Below are 17,472 nucleotides of genomic sequence, written 5' to 3' on the forward strand. Positions count from 1 at the left end.
TGTTTTGTTATTGCGATTTTTATTGGTCGGCGAGGCTGCTTTCCTGCTTCATCTATCCTTTAGCAATAACCACAACTTGTGCAGTAGGTACTATATTCCAGCAACAAAAGCTAGCTCAGGCAGGAAGTGGCGTCAGCCGTTGCGGTTTGAATTTTTTTTACCAACGTTTAAAAAAATTGAATGCTAGCTCTATAGTAGCCACTAACGCAAAGCTCGAGAATTTCCAGGAATGATTGGTAGCATCGACTGCATGCACTGGCAATGGAAGAATTGCCCAACTGCTTGGCAATGAGATTATGGAAATAGGAAAGGGCAGAAAAATATCATCCTTGAAGCCGTTGCTGGATTTGATACAAGAGTTTGGCACACCTTCTTCGGAGTTGCCGGATCTCAAAACGACTTGAACGTCCTGGGTCAATCCCCAGTATTCAATGATGTTTTGAGAGGTGAAGCCCCGAATATCACCTATGAAATCAACAATACCGTCTACCATAATGGGTATTATCTAGCTGACAGCATCTACCCGAGGTGGACCACATTTGTGAAATTAATTCCACATCCCCGATCCCAAAAGCAAAAATTATTTGCTACCTATCAAGAGGGTTACAGAAAAGATGTGTAGAGGTGCTTTGGTATCCTCCAAGCCCAGTGGGCTATTATTAGGGGCGCGGCGCGTCTGTTTGATGAGGAGGTGCTGAGGAGCATAATGATGACATGCATTATCCTCCATAACATGATAGTGGAGGATGAGTATGATTACGATGCTGCAGACGTGTACGAACCGGATCCCATGAACACGGCCTTGACACGAATTTAGGAAAAACCCATACGACTAAATGGAGAACCAGTGCAGCAAGAAACGTTGGTTAGGGACGGTAGTTTCATGCCCCGTATGATTGATCGATACATGGAGATGCAATCGTAGTATATTCATGAATGACGTCAAGTTGACTTCATTGAGCATTTATGGGCGGTGAAAGGTAATGAAAGTGAATGAAGTGAAGTGAAGATGTTTTATTTATTTATTATGTTTATGTTGTATTTTTAGTTATACTTTGTTTTTTTTTAATGCTTTGGTTGTGTTTTGTTTATTTTTTATGCTTTGGTTGTGATTTGCTTTTTATGTATGGAATGTTTTGAATAAAAAGGTTTTTATTGAATGTTTTCTTTATTCACTAAAAGAAAATCAATACAGCTAATAAAATAAAAAACATGAATTACAAATAATTTTTTAGGTAGATAGAGATGATACGTGGCGCAATTTTAGAGGGCGAAAATCTTATCTGAAATTTGAAATTCATCTTAAATTTGAAATTTATTTGAAATTTGAAACCGAAAATCTTATCCAAATGACCAAAATAACACTCAAAAGGGTGTTGAATGACCAAAATAACCCTAAAAAGAGAGTCAACATGAGTCAAATGGACATATTATGGATGAAATGTTCGAATTTTGACAGTGGGGGAACATTGATAATAAAATTTCATTCGAGCCCTTAATTCCCTAAAAAAAAAAGGTCATGAGGTAAATTAAGAGTTATGTACAAGTTTAGGGGGCAATTCAACAGATTAACCTTTGTTTTATCTTTTATAATGTTTTTATAATATATTAAATTAAATGAGGTTAGAAGGAAAAGGGAGATAGAGAGCTATATGTAACATCCCGACCCAACTTTCAACAATTAATTTAATTTAATTAATTACAAAATTACAATTTTGCCTCTTGGGGGTAGGGTTATTTTGATCACTTTTAATCCGATAGGAATTTTGGGGAATGAATGACACCATTGCGTAGAGCACGTCGATACGAATTCTAAACACGTAGTGGGCTCAAATCGGAGTTTTAACGAAGAAGTTAAGATTAACAGAAGTGCATCATCCTCTCAATGAGCTCTAGCTATCTATTCAGGTGATTTGGATCAATTTTGGCTTTTTGAAGCTCGATCCACTAGTTGTCCTGATCATGTAGGTATAGGTATTGATAGGTGTTTTGAGAAATTTCATGTCTCCGGAATTTTCTCAAGACACTTCCGCGCTGCAGGAGCGTGCGCCATATTTGGGTCCAGATCAGAGAACCCCAGGCATGGAATGTTGGTCGAGGCACGACAGTATGCTCGGATTCTAATCTGGATATCGTTTGACGATCAGTCGGATTTACGCATATTAGGCGTTATCCGGGTTCGATATGTTCGGACCCTCAAATCGACTCCACTTACAAAGATATTGATCTATGTACCTCTAGGATTGTGTAGGAATTCAAGGATCGAGAATCAGGGTCCCGGATTCTCCGAATCACTGATTCAAGATTATGTAAAACCGTGACTGTCCTATCGTGCGATCGCGAGTGATCCGACAGTTTGTTATGGACTAAACTTGCAAGACGTGTTTAGTGAACTTTGTTGAACCCGTAGGAATTGTCGAGTAAGAAATCGGAGGTCGCAGGCGCAGTTGAAAAAAAAAGAAGAGAAGTTTGACCAACTGTTGACCACGGGTCTTTTGGGACCGTCTCATCCTTTGTGAAGGTACTAGAATGGTTGTAGGACCTTTCCAAGGTTGTGTGTACACGTTAAATTTTCAAGAATTATGGGTTTGGGTGTATGTTTTACTTGTGGCCTTACAGCACCGGATAGTATTACTGGAGTTGTTTGCCAATGATAAATATGTGGGATTTGAATGGTGTTTATGGCGTATTGTTGAAAACTTGGATTTGTTTTGATGCTGTGATATTGGGTGTAGTAGTGATATTGGTGGGAAATTGATTTGTTTGGTAATGGATAATTGGTTAATGAGGTTATAAAAGTGCCCGTATCAAGTCATGAACTCCGAGCCCGAGCTTGGTAGGGGAAACTTCTACTTATTTCTATTCCGTTGAACTTCCTTTTTGTTTGTAACTAAATTTCGTAGATATGCTATGTTATCGCCCATTGTTAGGGTTGATGGTAAGGCCGGATGCCTGTTATATAAATTGCATGATATTACCTTGTGCATGCTGCTGGTTGAGTTTATAAATGTGTTTCTTATAGGTTGATGTTTTTGAAAATGTTCATTTTTCATGGGAGACTTTGCCTTAATTTCGGCATAAAGTGTCGTCAATTTTAGTAAGTAGGTCCGTCATCAGTATGATGTTGGATAATCTACAAGATTCGTTGCAGCTTCCAAAGAATTTAGGGTAGGTCCTGTCACTATAAATTAAAAGAAAGAAAATATCTAGAATGATTTTTTGAAATAAAAACTAAAAGTTTTTTAATTATGCCAGACGAAGACCCCAAATTATGAGTTTCTTACTTTAAACTTGATACACTTTTGTAAAGGGCAGCAAACTCCTTTGAACCAAACAACTTTTTATTTTATTTTATATACAAGTGATATAGGAGGAAGAGGAACCGAACAATCTATTTGTCCTGAAAATAAAAGCTAGTGTAAAAATTGATAGCAAATTTTCCTACTTTCTTTTTAATTTTCTCTAGTTTTTTTTTTAAAAAAATTAAATGGGCTGACTTGCTTTTGCAAACCTATTGACTTTTACTCTTTATTAATGTTTTTACTTATTTTTAAGATTATAATAACTCGTTTATTTGGCACATCGGGGTAAATGAAATTTAAGCAAAAATGTCAAATTGCTAATCAAATACAATTTTGATGTTTTTATATCAGGAGACGCTGGTTGGATATTGCCAATATTTAAATAGAAAAGAATGATGTTTGTTAATCCAACGACTCAACCACCAATACAATACAAGATTATGCCACTTGTTTTTTTCTCTTTTATTATTAATTAAATGAAAATAATATGATAAATTTATACTGTTTTATATTAATAAAATTAAAATTAAAAGAAAAATCAGATAATGAAACTTTTTTTTTATGAAATACAATAACTCATTATCTTTTTTTAATTTTAAAATAAATTTAAATTAAAAAAAAAACCTCTTGCAAGCGAAGAAGCGCGTGTAGAGAAAAGCAAGTATTTTAAGAAAAAAAAAACACAGAAACCTCCTGAACCGAGTTGGACCAGTTTTAATTTTCCCCAAACCGGCAACCAATCTTAATATTTTAATAATATTGTTAAAAAATCATTAGTACACGTGTCAGCAGATGATTCGTTAATTTTATGCTATTTCTAGTCCTTGCCACACTCGATCCGGCGAAACCCTTTACATTTGAGGGGCTTCAATTTTTTTTGTCATTCCGCCTCTGCCTCTCTCGCTCGGTCTCTCTCACTCTCAACCTCCTCTCCCCAAATCCGCCGCCAACTTCTTCCAGATTTCTCTGTCGCTCTCTCTCAGCCGCTCTCTAGCTCTCCCATATTTGCAAAACCTGGTTGTATGACCTTCTGTTTAAGTATGCTCTTCATCAATTCATGGGTCTTTCTTGATTTTTAGATTTCTGCATATTTGTCTTTTGGTTTTGATGTGTTATGCTCTTTCTCAACCTGTTTCTTTTGCTCTGAGCTCTAAGCTCTAAGCTCTCTCTCCCTCTATCTCTCGTTGTTCTAGCTCTGAAATACAGCCCTAGGTAAGAAGGAAAAACCATCTCAGCAACCCTTGTTCTTTTATTCCTATTTTTGTTGTATTCTTTAGAACTAATAAGCTTATATAATCCCTTTTGTTCTTGGTATTCTCTATGGAGAACCAACAAGTCTCAAAGCTAGATTGTGTTCCAATTCTGTGCTCACTACACATTGGTTTATCTTTTGGGTTTTTTTCCCCACTTTTGTTCTGTTTAATTCAAGCCACTTAAGCTCATCTTGTATTCTTCTCGAGTGTTAGGGTAACTTGGTGTAGTTGTGGGACTGTAGGAGCATAATCGTAGAGCATTCTATATTTTTTTAATATTATTGTGTTGCTTCTAGGAGAATCCTTACAAATTTTTTTGTCATAACCTTTGAATTTAATTAATTGCAAGCAGGACCATTGTGGGCTGTGAATTCTTTCTGTTTGTAATTTCTTTTTGGGTAACAATTTCAATGACCGAGTGTAATTCCTTTCTGTTTCTAATTTGTTTCGTAGAAAATAGTGCTGTATAATCGAAGGGCCCTATGAGGTTGGAGAAATGCTGGTTCTGTTCCTCCACCGTGTATCCTGGACATGGGATTCAGTTCGTTCGTAATGATGCAAAGGTAGGAACTACTCTGTCCATGTAATTTCCATGCACTTGTGATTTATCATCTAAATGTTATTCTAAGTAACATATATTACCTGCAGATGTATGGTCCTGTTTATCAAATTTAAATGTTAATTTGACAACATAGTTTTCAGAGTCTGAAAATGTTAGTATTCATTGCATTCCCGACTGTTCGGGGGTTGGGTTGATATAGGGAAGTATTAGGGAGCTTAGAGTGGTTTGCATGGTTACATAGGGATGCAATTTTATATGAAGCTCCACAAATGAGATTGACACTGAGGATGAATCAATTTCTTTGGCAGTCAGGTTGTGTGGTCGTTTCTTTACTCCTTGTGGTTTGAATGTGTCCTGAATGATGTCTTCTAATTATGTTCATATGTATGGGATTTTCTAGTTCACCAATGTCAAAAGAAATTATCTAACACTTCATTTTGATACTGATTGTGAAATTGCATTGCTGTGTCGGAAGAAGAAGTGCCATTTAGGACTAAGCCTGCTTTACATTATGTCTGTTTAAGGAAACATCGTGTGCAGCTCAATTCCCTGACAACCATTTCTTTTCTAGATTTTTCGATTTTGTAGATCCAAATGCCACAAGAACTTTAAAATGAAGAGGAATCCTCGCAAGGTAAAATGGACTAAGGCCTATAGGCGGTTGCGTGGGAAGGATATGACACAGGTGAACAAACTTACTTTTTCTTAATCTAATCGTGCTCATATTACTATTTAATATTGGATCTTTGGAAGGCTTAGGGTTTATTCTGTTAGCCTTATATCACCCTTTGTGTTCTTTTTGTAGGACTCGACCTTTGAGTTTGAGAGAAAGCGAAATAGGCCTGAGAGATATGACAGGAATCTTACAGCAAACACTCTGAAGGCCATTAAGAAGATCGATAAAGTTAGAGTTGATAGGGAGGCCAGACACCATGAGAAGAGGTACTTTCCTCTGCTTCATTGTTATCTACAGGAGAGAACAGTAATAGGTGTTTTTGGTTTTCATATATTAAGACATTTTTGTTGAAAAACTTGGGCAGGATGAAGGGCAAGAAGGCCAAGGAGCACAGGGAGGCAGCAAAAGAGTTGGAACAGAGCATCAGCTTGGTCAAAGCTCCAAGTGTGCTACAACAAGATCCATCGTTCAACTTACCGATCAAGGTCAAGGTTTCTCAACAGCAGCCCGACAAAAGCCTCGCCATGATGGAGGAGTAATTTTATTGTTGGATGTTCGTTTTCTATGTTTCATTATTTTAGTGTGCTTCAGATTGTTGTATTCGAGCTTTTTTCCCAAAGTTTCATTAACTGTAATTTTGACTTATATTGGAGACATCATGAACTTTATAGATTTATGTTTAACAAGTGATTGTGGAAAAAAGAGATTGCGACGGCATCTTTTTGGAAATATAAAATTTATCATGGCAAGTATGATTCACATTCATATCCTAGTCATCTTCATTTTAAATTTTAAATTCGTGCGCTGGATCAATATCTTGCCATAAAAAATGCATTGACAAAATAAAAATCCATGTAGGGGTTAGTTTAAATAATGAAAGGAAATTACTAGGCTTATCACATTTTTATATCATGTTGTGTATCACATTTCTAATAGAAGTTTCTCGTTGTAATCTTACTTAATATAATGAAAAAAATTCTTGTTAAGGAAAGAGCGATGAGCCAAAAAGCCGATTCACTGGCTTGTTTACAAGAAAAAATGGTCTTTGTAAAAAAAAATTACATAGGTTGTTAACTTAAAGTTTCACTTTCGCTTTGTAGATGAGAACATCTTGGAAAAGACTCCCCGTTGCTTTTGCACCTGAAAAGGATTTGAGTTTAGATTGAATTTTCAAACTAATTAGCAAATTTGACTCTTATAACAACATAAATAATGATCTAAAAACCAAATAAATATAATTAAAGTTTTCAATTACCTTCAAGCTTTTTATAACAGCTTTTATTTTGTTGCTGGTGGTAGAGCCAGTACGCTTTGTTCTTGTCTTCCTGTCTTTCTTAGCTTGTGAACTTGTAAAAAATCCAAACATGCCCGGGATTTTCCAGTTGCCAAAGCAGATTGGTGCTTTCGAAATCTTATTTGGCTTTCTTCGGACAGCAACAATCTAACTACTACAACTTTATCAGTCAATCTCTAAAGACTATAACATAAAGTAACATTTCCTTAATAAACTTTTTAATAGTCATTGCTGATCATGGCCTTTCTCCAATTCGCATCTAAGCCCAAGTTCCTTTGATAAGCTAAGTGCATGTTTGGCAACCCTATTTTTGCTTTTGTTTGATCTTTTATAATGCTGTTTTATATAATAATAAAAAATTAAACGAGGTTAGAAGGGAAATGGAGATAGAGAGCTATAAATTAGAAGAAAGAAAATATCTAGAATGATTTTTTGAAATACAAACTAGAAGTTTTTAAATTATGCGCCGGACAAAGACCACAAATTATGAATTTCTTACTTTAAACTTGCTACACTTTTGGAAAGGGCAGCAAACTCCTTTGAACCAAACAACTTTTTGTTTTACAAGTGATATTAGGGAAAGAGGAACCGAAGAACCTATTTGTCCGAGAAAGTTAAAGTTGGTGTAAAAATGAATAGCAAATTTGCCTACTATCTTTTTAATTTTCTCTAGTTTTTTTATTAAATGGGCTCACTTGCTTTTGCAAATCTGTTGACTTTTACTCTTTATTAATGTTTTTACCTATTTTTAAGATTATAATAACTCATTTATTTAGCACATCGTGGGAAATGAAATTTAAGCGAAAATGTCAAATTGCTAATTAACTATAATAGCCACCAAATACAATTTTGATGTTTTTCAGTTGACATTTGAGGAGACGCTAGTTGGATATTGCCAATATTTAAATAGAAAAGAATGATGTTAGCAGACGAATCCTAAACTTCTGATCAATCATTCAGCTATAGATGAGATTATGAAGTCAATTTTCTCTGTTTCTAAACCCTAAATTACATCCAAGAAACTTGTCTACTGTAAAAAAGTACTAGTTGTGACACCAAAAAAAAAAAAAAAAAAAAAACAAAAGATAAAGATAAGGAAGGTACCTGGGCATGAGATTGTTGACTATTGGTATGGTTAGGCCTTGGATTTAAGGCTGTGGAAGCAGCTGGTGCTGATCTAGCAGATTGCCGAAGGTGTTGAGAGTACTGAAGGAGCTCAGCTCTCCTACTAATGTACCCTCTTCCATCAGCACCACGCCTGTAATGAACAACCTCTCTCTTGATGGTGTGATGAATATGATGATGGTTATTGTGATGGTGGTGATGGTGATGGTGACGGTGATTTGAGAACGTCCTCCTCTTCGGTTTCTCCACGTACACGCTCACCAACACCCCTTTCTCCTTGCAGCATGTTCCCTGAAATTCAAGTGATCACTTGAATATGTATTTCTCTTTTTCTTCGAAGAATATAAAATCTCATACCGTCGAGTTTACTTCCAAAAAAAAAAAAAAGTGCCAAAGCGTATAAACTCTTACCATTTTGGTCGGCATGGAGAGAGAGAGAGAAGGAGAGAAAGAGAGAGAGAGGTTTGTTGCTTGATGGTTAAGAGATTTACAGCATTGTTATGCGTGTGTAATATGTGGTATTGGTTCTGTTGGCATGGAACATGTGAGGCCAAATAGAGAGGGCCAAAATGATTTCTTATATTCCTTTGGTTGAAACGAAACCTGTTTCATTGTATATATTATCCAAAGGTCCAATACAAACCCGGCCATGATGAATTTTATAGAAATTAATTAAACCAAACCAATGTCGACAATAACAGTGAAATGCATATTTCGATAAATTATTGTGTGTAATGGAAAAGTCTCTTTTACATGCCACTGCCGTCCAAATTTACATGTACATATTGTCCGTACCTTAAACCGAGAGAGAGAGAGAGAGAGAGAGAGAGAGAGAGAGAGTTTTAGATCATTACCTTGTTAGGCTTGGTTACTCTGCAAATTTTACATGTGATTAACAATCAGGCCCTAGGGCATGTGAGATACAATCGAATGGAAGTGACAAGACAGAGAATTCTAGAACCCCATTGCCAAGGATCACTTTGGGTCCTTAAAATCTCAGAATCGGCCCTAATTATTAGTTGTACCTTCTATAATGGAGCCAACCAAGCTGTCTTCTTAAGCAGGGACGGACCCAGGAATTTTATGTCGTAGGGTCATAGTGTAAAAGTTCAATTTTTTTTAAAGATTAAAATAACATTGAAAATAAAACTACAGTACATTCATTCATAATTCATGTAAAAAATAACATTACAAATTACAATTGACCACGACGAGGTTTCATATTTTGAAAACGTAGATTTATAGCTTCATTTTCAATACAATCAAAAACATCCTTCTCAACATAAACAAGCAAGCTATCACTCAACCATTGATCTCCTATTTTGTTCCGAAGTGGACCTTTGATAATATTCATGACGGAGAATGCCCTTTCGACTGAAGCAGTAGCAACCGGTAAAACTAGAGCCAATGTAATAAGCAAATACACATAATTGAATGCTCGATGCATCCTTGTCTCCACTATTTTTTTTGCAAGATCACCAATCCCTTGCAAGTCAGAGAAATCACTACTCGAACTCACATAATGAATATAAAGCTCAAGTTGATCATCAGATGCCAAAAGATCCCCATCCGAAAAGTCTTGAGGATAAAATTGAGCAAGAAGAAGTAGCTTTTGTTTATCAAAAGCTACAAATGAATCATTCGGACTCAAACATGCCAAACAAATAAGCAACTCAGTATTTACCTCATTAAAATGATCATCTAATTCCGTGAGTTGCTCATCAATGACATAAATAAAGAGCTCCACACGATAATGATGACGATTTGTCTTTATTGGAGCATTGTGCCTTGACCTCCTTGGAAGTACGAAGGCCTCATCCATGTTAGGAACATCAATATGATGTTTGTCACAAAATGAAGACACCTCTTCAACCAATGCATCAAACCCATTATTCCTCATCCAATGTAGCTTTTTCTTGCATGATTTCACCAAAGCCATTGCATTCACAATTTCTTGATCTTTCTTTTGCAATGCTTGTGACACATCATTTGTGAGTCCCAATATAGCCTTCATTAAGAATAGGTGAAACACAAACTGAAAAGTAAGCATTTCCCTTTGAATCTTATTTGCTTCACCGGCACTATCATTGGGATTATCATCAATAATCATTTGAAGCACATGAATCACAGATGAAAACATAGAAATGATGCTAATAATGGTATCGTAATGTGAGCTCCATCGTGTGTCACGTTTGAGACTTGTTTCTTGATGCAAACCTCGCCCCGTTATAAGACAATCATTTTCAAAAGCTATCACAAGTTCTTCTTGGAGTTGTGCTCTAAGTGCATACGCCGCTTACACGATGCTCCAACATGGTTAACCACACTATTAGTGGTTGTGAAGAAAGAGGCAATATCAATATTGTTCTTTGCTACGGCAACAAGTGCTAGTTGAAGTTGATGAGCAAAGCAATGAACATAGTATGCACAAGGTTGTTCTCTCAAAATCTTTGTTTTAAGGCCATTCAACTCACCTCTCATATTGCTAGCTCCATCATAACCTTGTCCTCGTAACTTGGAAAAGCTCAAACCATTGGAAGAAAAGAATATGTCAATGGCATCCTTTAGTGAACTTGAAGTGGTGTCGGTAACATGTTGAACCCCTACAAACCTTTCAATTACATGCCCTTTGTCGTCCACATAACGCAACATCATAGCCATTTGCTCTTTCACAGAAATATCACGTGCTTCATCCACTAATATAGAAAAGAATCTATCTTTTAAACCACTCATGATAACATCAAGTGTTTCCCCGGCACATGCATTGACAATATCTTTTTGAATCTTTGGAGCTACTAACTTGAGATTCCCCGGAGCATTTTGCAACACAACTTCTTTAACTTTCTCATCATTGTCTGCAAGGAATTGCAATAGCTCCAAGTAATTTCCCCTATTGCTTGAAGTGGCACTTTCATCATTTTCACGAAAAGAAAGACCTTGTCTCAATAGAAACTTAGTGCACTTGATTGATGCAATTAAGCATCTTCGATATGCCATACGAGCTTGTTCAGAGTGTTTGCTCAGAGCCGTTTCAATATGTGTATTTTGATTCATCAAATTTGTAGCGGCTTCTCTAGCTTTATTATGAACACTACCAACCGGTCCAACATGCACCTTCATTCTTTCTCTCCATTTCTTCCAATTCTTAAACCCTGCTCTAGTGAAGGCTTCACTACCCACTTGTTCAAAATTGGATTTAAAGAGATAGCAATAAAGACAAAATGCAGCATCTTTAGATACACTATACTCCAACCAATCAAATTCATCAAATCATTGGGGAATGAAGTGTCGATTAATTCCTGAGATATTACTTTGTGGGAAAGAATGACCTTTAGGTTGACAAGGTCCTTTTTGTAGATATGCTCTTCGAACCTCATCTGTAATATTAGTATCATACTCAATCATACGAATTCTTAGTCCCGGGTCTGCCTGAAGATTAACCAAAACCTCATCTAACTCACTTTGTCTTGAACTTGAAGTTCTTGAACTACCCACACTATCCGAACTACCCAATGATGACTTTCTCTTAAAAAATCTTTCCATAATTCTACATAAATTAATCAAAATAATAACTAAAATCAATTAAAGAGAACACCAAATTTATACCAATTAACCACAAAAAATTCATAAATGAAACATCCAATAAATCAAAACAATATAATGCAATCATAAATTCAATTTCAATTCAAGTAATTTAGGTTTAGAGTTAGAATTTACCTTGAATTGTGAGGTGGTGGAAGCGGAGGCAAGCTTTTGGAAGTGGCGGAGCTGCTGGCAGTAGTGACAATGGAGGATTTGGGGCTTAAAGGCTTGGTGGGGGTTGGAGATTGGGGATTTAGGTTTGAGGGTTTAGAAAATAGGTATTTTGGAGATGAAAACTCGGGAGAAAGGTCTGTGCAGCAGATATAATCTGTTATGTTTTTTTTTTAAAAGACCTGGACCAAAACCACGTCGTTTTGGCCAGGTCTTTAAAAAAATTCGTTACTGCTGGTCCAAAACGACGACGTTTTGGCCAGCGAGTTTTTTTAAAAAAATTCGCTGCTGGTCCAAAACGACGCCGTTTTGGCCAGCGCATTTTTAAAAAAAATACGCTGGGCTGGTCCAAAACGATGCCGTTTTGGCCAGCGTGTTTTAAAAAAAAATACGCTGGGCTGGTCCAAAACGACGCCGTTTTGACCAGCTTCTTTAAAACAAAAAAACAGATTTCCTATTCAGCTTCTTCTTCCTCAGTGTCTGCAACTCCTCCCTTCAGCCATTAATGGGGTCACACCCCAATTCAAAGGGACCTTCTATCTTATTTTCATGGAGTCCATAGGGTCGTTTGACCCCATTGACCCCACTGTGAGTCCGTCCCTATTCTTAAGGATTGGCAAGAGTTTCGTAAATGTTTGAGTAGCATATTATACGTAGTATCATTATCATGGTGGCAGTTTATTAACTGCTGTTCGAAGCACTACAAAGAGCTTATTACAAGTAGAAAACCGGATCATTGTGAAAACATGAGGCACAAAGGTACACAAAACCAGGCTATGGATTATCTACTTGTACTAACAATTTTTTTTTAATGTTTATTTTGAGCAATATACAAATCCAAGAACATTTGAATTCTAGTAGTGGTAAAAAAATAAACCATACATATGGATATGGTACTTCCATTTTTAATGTACGGCTCAAAATCAAAAGTCAAGTAATGTTAAAATAAGCAAATCCATAAAACCCTTCCCGCAATGTCAGTTTTTTTTTCTTTTTTAATATCAGTAATATTGGGGAGGGGGGAATCAAACCTAGAACATCTGTGTTATGAGTAAATATTCTTAACCACTTGAGCTATAAGTCCCTTTGCTCCAACTATATGTTGGTATGAATAAAACAGCTGGGTCATTTTTTGGAGGGTTTTGCTATCATTGACATAAATATAATAGGTAACTTGTTATCGGAACAAAATACTAGTGAACAAAACAAAAGTACAACCAAGTTTGTTCGTATTTGTTACCTTGTAAAGTAGAGAAACCTATGTATTTAATCCCATAATTTTGTATAAATGGAAAGCATATTACACCGTTGACAATGAAATAAAAAGATGTCAAAGCTTTCAATAATACAATAGGCTTATAAACCCTAGAATCTATCAAAATCCTAGATTTAAAATACTAATAATAATAAAAATTCTATATGTATAGATATTTTGGGAGGATAGGAGAATGGAGGTGAACATTTTTCAAACTATATATAACTGAAGAAATGTCTCTTCAAGAAAGGAAAAAAGCGTCCCTTCCTATTTTGAAAGTTTATAATTAGACACAATTATTTCAATTATTTGTTTAAAATCTAATTGCATTTCATTTACTTCACAAGAATTCAATTATTTGGCTGGACCAAGAGTTGAATGTGTGAAATTATTGTATATTGTTGATTTAGACTTGAATTTATGAAAATTTTCGCAAATGTTGAGCATCCTCGAATGGACCTTCTTTGTCTACCTAGATGGTCTGCACAACTCCACGAACAAGTTATCAAAGAGGTACTAGTGTGGTACTAGCCAAACCCTCTCCAATGCCAAAGTCAGAAGTAGAACGAACTAGTCAGAAGTAGAACAAATTATGAAATAAATAAATAACAAACCACACAATCATGTTTTGATTCTAATATGCTGACAAGTATGTACGTTTTTGGGAAAATTTATGTTAGGGAGATGATATTATTGTACCACGTTATGAACCACTCCTCCAATAGATATGAGACCTACTTGTATTGGTGGTTCATATCTTTATTAAAGAGGTACGTAGTACATAGTACGATACAATAATGTAGTTTCTCTAACATTACTCTTATCTTTAATCAACATGTAGAACTGTTTCGAACTTGGAATTGCTTTCAACATTGGGCTACGTGGGCAGGAATTCTAGGCTTGGCTTACAATTCTCTCATTCTCCAACCTCACTACTACAAAAAAGCAAAAAGACGACGGTAAATCACCGTCGTGTATTCGGTTTTTCAATGGTCGTGGAATCCACCGTCATCTTTTCCCTCATAAACCACGACGCTAAATCATCGTCGTTGTTACAATATACAACGTCATCAACAAATACAAAACGACGTCTGTGTACTGCAAAAAGATCTAAAAAAGCAGTCGAGGATGAGAATAGACGACCAACTCTCTAAACAAACCGTCGTTAAAAAGGAAAAATATGACACATATTAACAGAACATGGCACATACAACGACGAAAATTAAAATATGACGCCGTTAAATATCATTTTCACGACAATAAAAAATATGTCGTCTTTAAATACATTAGAAGACGACGTTATTGATACCTACTACGTCGCCTATATAAAAATAACCGTCGTAAAATATATTTTTCACTTCAATTTTTCTATAAAAGATGACGTGGAAATAGTTGTCAGTGTCATTAGTTATGACGTATGTATTTATAGAGTAGACGTTGAACAACGAAACAACGTCGGTTACAAATATATGAGAGTCGTATTACAAAATTTATACGTCCTATTTTCTGAACAAACAACGACGATAAATATTAGACGTTGTTAAATAAAACAACGTCGAAAACAAATAAAAACAGACGTGTTTAGTCTGCTAAAGTTCTAAAAAATAGTCGAGGATGAGAATAGACGACCAACTCAAACAAATCACCGTCGTTAAAAAGGAAAAATATGACACATATTAAAAGAACAAGGCCGCAAGATAGACATACAACGACGACAACTAAAACACTACGCCGTCAAATATAATTTTCACGACAAGAAAAAATATGACGTCTTTAAATACATGAGAAGACAACGTTATTGAAATATACTACGTCTCTTATTTACAAACAACCGTCGTGAAATAAATTTTCCACTTCGATTTTTCTAAAAAAGATGACGTGGAAATAGTTGTCAGTGTCATTATTTACGACGTATGTATTTATATAGTTGACGTTGAAATGCGATGAGAGAGCCGTATTACAAATAACGTCGTTTAATTGATATTAGACGGCGGTTATAATGAATTACCGTCGGAATTCATTTCGTTCCTCTTCGTTTATAAAAGAACTTGCGACGTGGAAAATGTATGATGACGTCGTATTTTTTAACGTTCAGATTATATATCTCGTTTTTTAGACGTCGGTATTATGGGATTGGAGTCGTGTTATTTTGAATTACATGGCGGTTCTTAATCCTTCCCCGACGTGATATCCTGAAAAATTGCTTCACAATAGCGTCGTGGTTCTTCATTGTTACGTTGCTTTAAGACGTCGGTAAATATGCTGAATAACTGGTTCACAATAACGTCGTGTTTTATTTGAACGTAGAAAGTGAAGAAATCACATTACAATATATTACAAAATTAATGTCATACACTGCCAATTACATAAGCATCATTCAATCCATATATCTTCACACCCATCTCGAATATTTTGACCGCCTAACTCACCCACCAGTTCATCAAATGTGTCAACATTTGGCATCCCTCTAGTAAATGGCTCACACTCAATTATCACATCACCTAAGACTTCATCACCAATAACATCATTATATTCTCTATTAGGCATTGATAACACTACCGACCAACCACGATGCATCGGGTCGTCAACAAAAAATATTTGTTTGACTTGAGAAGCCAAAACAAATTGGTCATTCCTATGTCCAATTTTACTCAAATCTACAAGGGTAAATCCAAGTTCGTCGACTACAAGACCAAAACTATCTATCCAATCACACCTAAAGACTGGGATTGTAAACTTTTGGTAGTCAAGGTCCCAAATTTCTTGAATGACACCATAGAAACCCATATTTGAGAGAATTGGGTTTTTATCCTTGGCACTAGCAACTTGCATGGTATGTGCAAGTAAATAAACTCCACTATTTTGAGTTGTCCGCACATCATCTTGTGCCTTGATATTAAATTTAATACCTTTAATAAGATAGCTCCTATATAATGGCACTGACATGTTTGGACCAGCTGCTAGCCACCTTAAATTTTCTGATACGCCATGATTGTCTTCCTCAAGTTCACTTTGAACCTGCAAATTAATCATATCTTAATTCAATCTAACATATAAATAAGAAGAAAATTAAAAGAGAAATATGTTATTCAACAATATATACCTTGAAGCGTAGCCATTGAATGAAAGTGCTATTGTGCTTATCCTGCAGCCACTTTGTTCTCTTTCTGAATTTTGGATAAGCAGTCTTGATGTGAATCATATGTTGCCTACATGACACGAAAAATTCAAGCATTACGGTCCTAAATATAGAAGATAAACATAAGAAATAATTTAAAATGGAAACTTAAAGAATAAAGCTCATACGTACTCGATATAAGGTAGGACTTCCTCCGTATTCTCCAAGACATATAGATGTGCTTGATTCAACAGGTCCTGATCAACTACGCTCACTGTGCAACCTGATAATGGCTTTGAAAGTCCCATCTTTTGGCTTGAAGGCACTCCAACTGTACTAACATCAGATAAATGCTGAGTACAAAACTCTACCGCTTCTTCAGCTATATACCGCTCAGCAATGCAACCTTCGGGACGAGTACGATTCTGAACATACCCCTTCAGCACTTTCATATATCTTTCAAACGGATACATCCACCTAAAATATACTGGCCCACATAGACGAACTTCTCTAACAAGATGTACTACTAGATGAACCATGATATGAAAGAATGAAGGGGGAAAGTACTTCTCAAGCAAACACAGAGTAACTACTACATCTTCTTCCAACTTATCTAGCTTGGAAACATCAACAGTCTTTGCACATATAGCATTGAAGAAGAAGCACAAACGAGTTATTGCATACCTTGCAGGCTTCTCCAAAACAGAACGAATTGCCACAGGGAGCAATTGTTGCATTAAGATATGACAATCATGTGATTTAAGGCCAAGAAGTCTTGAATCTTGTAAAGATACAAGATTTTTAATATTTGAAGAATAACCTTCAGGGACCTTCATACCATAGAAAGAATTACAAACCTCTCTCTTCTCTGCTCTTGACAAATTCCAAGGCCCAGGAGGCAAACGAGTACGTCTTTCTCCATACTCGGGTTGCAAATCAGTTTTGACCCCCATGTTCAATAAATCTAATCGAGCAGCAATCCCATCTTTATTTTTTCCAGGGATCTCCAGCAATGTACCAATAATACTATCGCAAACATTCTTCTCAATGTGCATAACATCTAGGGCATGCCTCACAGGAAGGTATTTCCAATACTCGAGATCAAAGAATATTGATTTCTTCTTCCAACAATCT

The 17,472-nt window shown here is 35.9% G+C and overlaps 4 protein-coding genes across 5 annotated transcripts; 1 reads left to right on the forward strand and 3 right to left on the reverse strand.

Moving 5' to 3' along the window:
- Positions 4,172–6,542, forward strand: LOC18777743 (probable ribosome biogenesis protein RLP24). Of its 2 annotated transcripts, XM_020564864.1 has the most exons (6): positions 4,172–4,340; positions 4,458–4,514; positions 5,009–5,118; positions 5,689–5,802; positions 5,923–6,059; positions 6,158–6,542. In XM_020564864.1, the coding sequence occupies exons 3-6, from the start codon at positions 5,038–5,040 to the stop codon at positions 6,330–6,332; spliced, it is 507 nt and encodes a 168-aa protein (XP_020420453.1). In that variant the 5' UTR covers positions 4,172–4,340; positions 4,458–4,514; positions 5,009–5,037; the 3' UTR covers positions 6,333–6,542. The 2 variants fall into 2 exon arrangements, with proteins under 2 accessions (XP_020420453.1, XP_007209708.1); XM_007209646.2 differs by lacking the exon at positions 4,458–4,514.
- On the reverse strand, positions 6,789–8,658 carry LOC18776546 (homeobox protein MOX-2). Its single transcript, XM_020564638.1, has 4 exons — positions 8,624–8,658; positions 8,192–8,503; positions 7,049–7,234; positions 6,789–6,933 (listed from the first exon to the last, which is right to left on the reverse strand). The coding sequence occupies exons 1-4, from the start codon at positions 8,636–8,638 to the stop codon at positions 6,877–6,879; spliced, it is 570 nt and encodes a 189-aa protein (XP_020420227.1). The 5' UTR covers positions 8,639–8,658; the 3' UTR covers positions 6,789–6,876.
- Positions 9,408–10,322, reverse strand: LOC109949313. Its single transcript, XM_020564707.1, has one exon. It carries the CDS (start codon positions 10,320–10,322, stop codon positions 9,408–9,410), a length of 915 nt encoding a protein of 304 aa, XP_020420296.1.
- Positions 10,466–11,755, reverse strand: LOC109949314 (zinc finger MYM-type protein 1-like). The gene is made up of 2 exons (XM_020564708.1): positions 11,542–11,755; positions 10,466–11,391 (listed from the first exon to the last, which is right to left on the reverse strand). Exons 1-2 carry the CDS (start codon positions 11,753–11,755, stop codon positions 10,466–10,468), a joined length of 1,140 nt encoding a protein of 379 aa, XP_020420297.1.

This window comes from Prunus persica, chromosome G5, assembly GCF_000346465.2.
Source record: "Prunus persica cultivar Lovell chromosome G5, Prunus_persica_NCBIv2, whole genome shotgun sequence".
NCBI classification, from domain to species: Eukaryota; Viridiplantae; Streptophyta; class Magnoliopsida; order Rosales; family Rosaceae; genus Prunus; species Prunus persica.

What these genes read in the sequence shown, in the direction of transcription:
- LOC18777743 (XM_020564864.1), top strand. Translation starts at nt 5,038, where the DNA reads ATGAGGTTGGAGAAATGCTGGTTCTGTTCCTCCACCGTGTATCCTGGA. An exon ending in TCGTTCGTAATGATGCAAAG is followed by an intron (nt 5,119 to 5,688) that starts GTAGGAACTACT and finishes TTTCTTTTCTAG; the next exon opens with ATTTTTCGATTTTGTAGATC. An exon ending in GCCAGACACCATGAGAAGAG is followed by an intron (nt 6,060 to 6,157) that starts GTACTTTCCTCT and finishes AAACTTGGGCAG; the next exon opens with GATGAAGGGCAAGAAGGCCA.
- LOC18776546 (XM_020564638.1), bottom strand. An exon ending in GTCAACAATCTCATGCCCAG is followed by an intron (nt 7,235 to 8,191) that starts GTACCTTCCTTA and finishes TGTAGTAGTTAG; the next exon opens with ATTGTTGCTGTCCGAAGAAA. An exon ending in CTGTTATAAAAAGCTTGAAG is followed by an intron (nt 6,934 to 7,048) that starts GTAATTGAAAAC and finishes AATCCTTTTCAG; the next exon opens with GTGCAAAAGCAACGGGGAGT.
- LOC109949313 (XM_020564707.1), bottom strand. Translation starts at nt 10,322, where the DNA reads ATGATTATTGATGATAATCCCAATGATAGTGCCGGTGAAGCAAATAAG.
- LOC109949314 (XM_020564708.1), bottom strand. Translation starts at nt 11,755, where the DNA reads ATGGAAAGATTTTTTAAGAGAAAGTCATCATTGGGTAGTTCGGATAGT. An exon ending in AGGACCTTGTCAACCTAAAG is followed by an intron (nt 11,392 to 11,541) that starts GTCATTCTTTCC and finishes ATTTTGAACAAG; the next exon opens with TGGGTAGTGAAGCCTTCACT.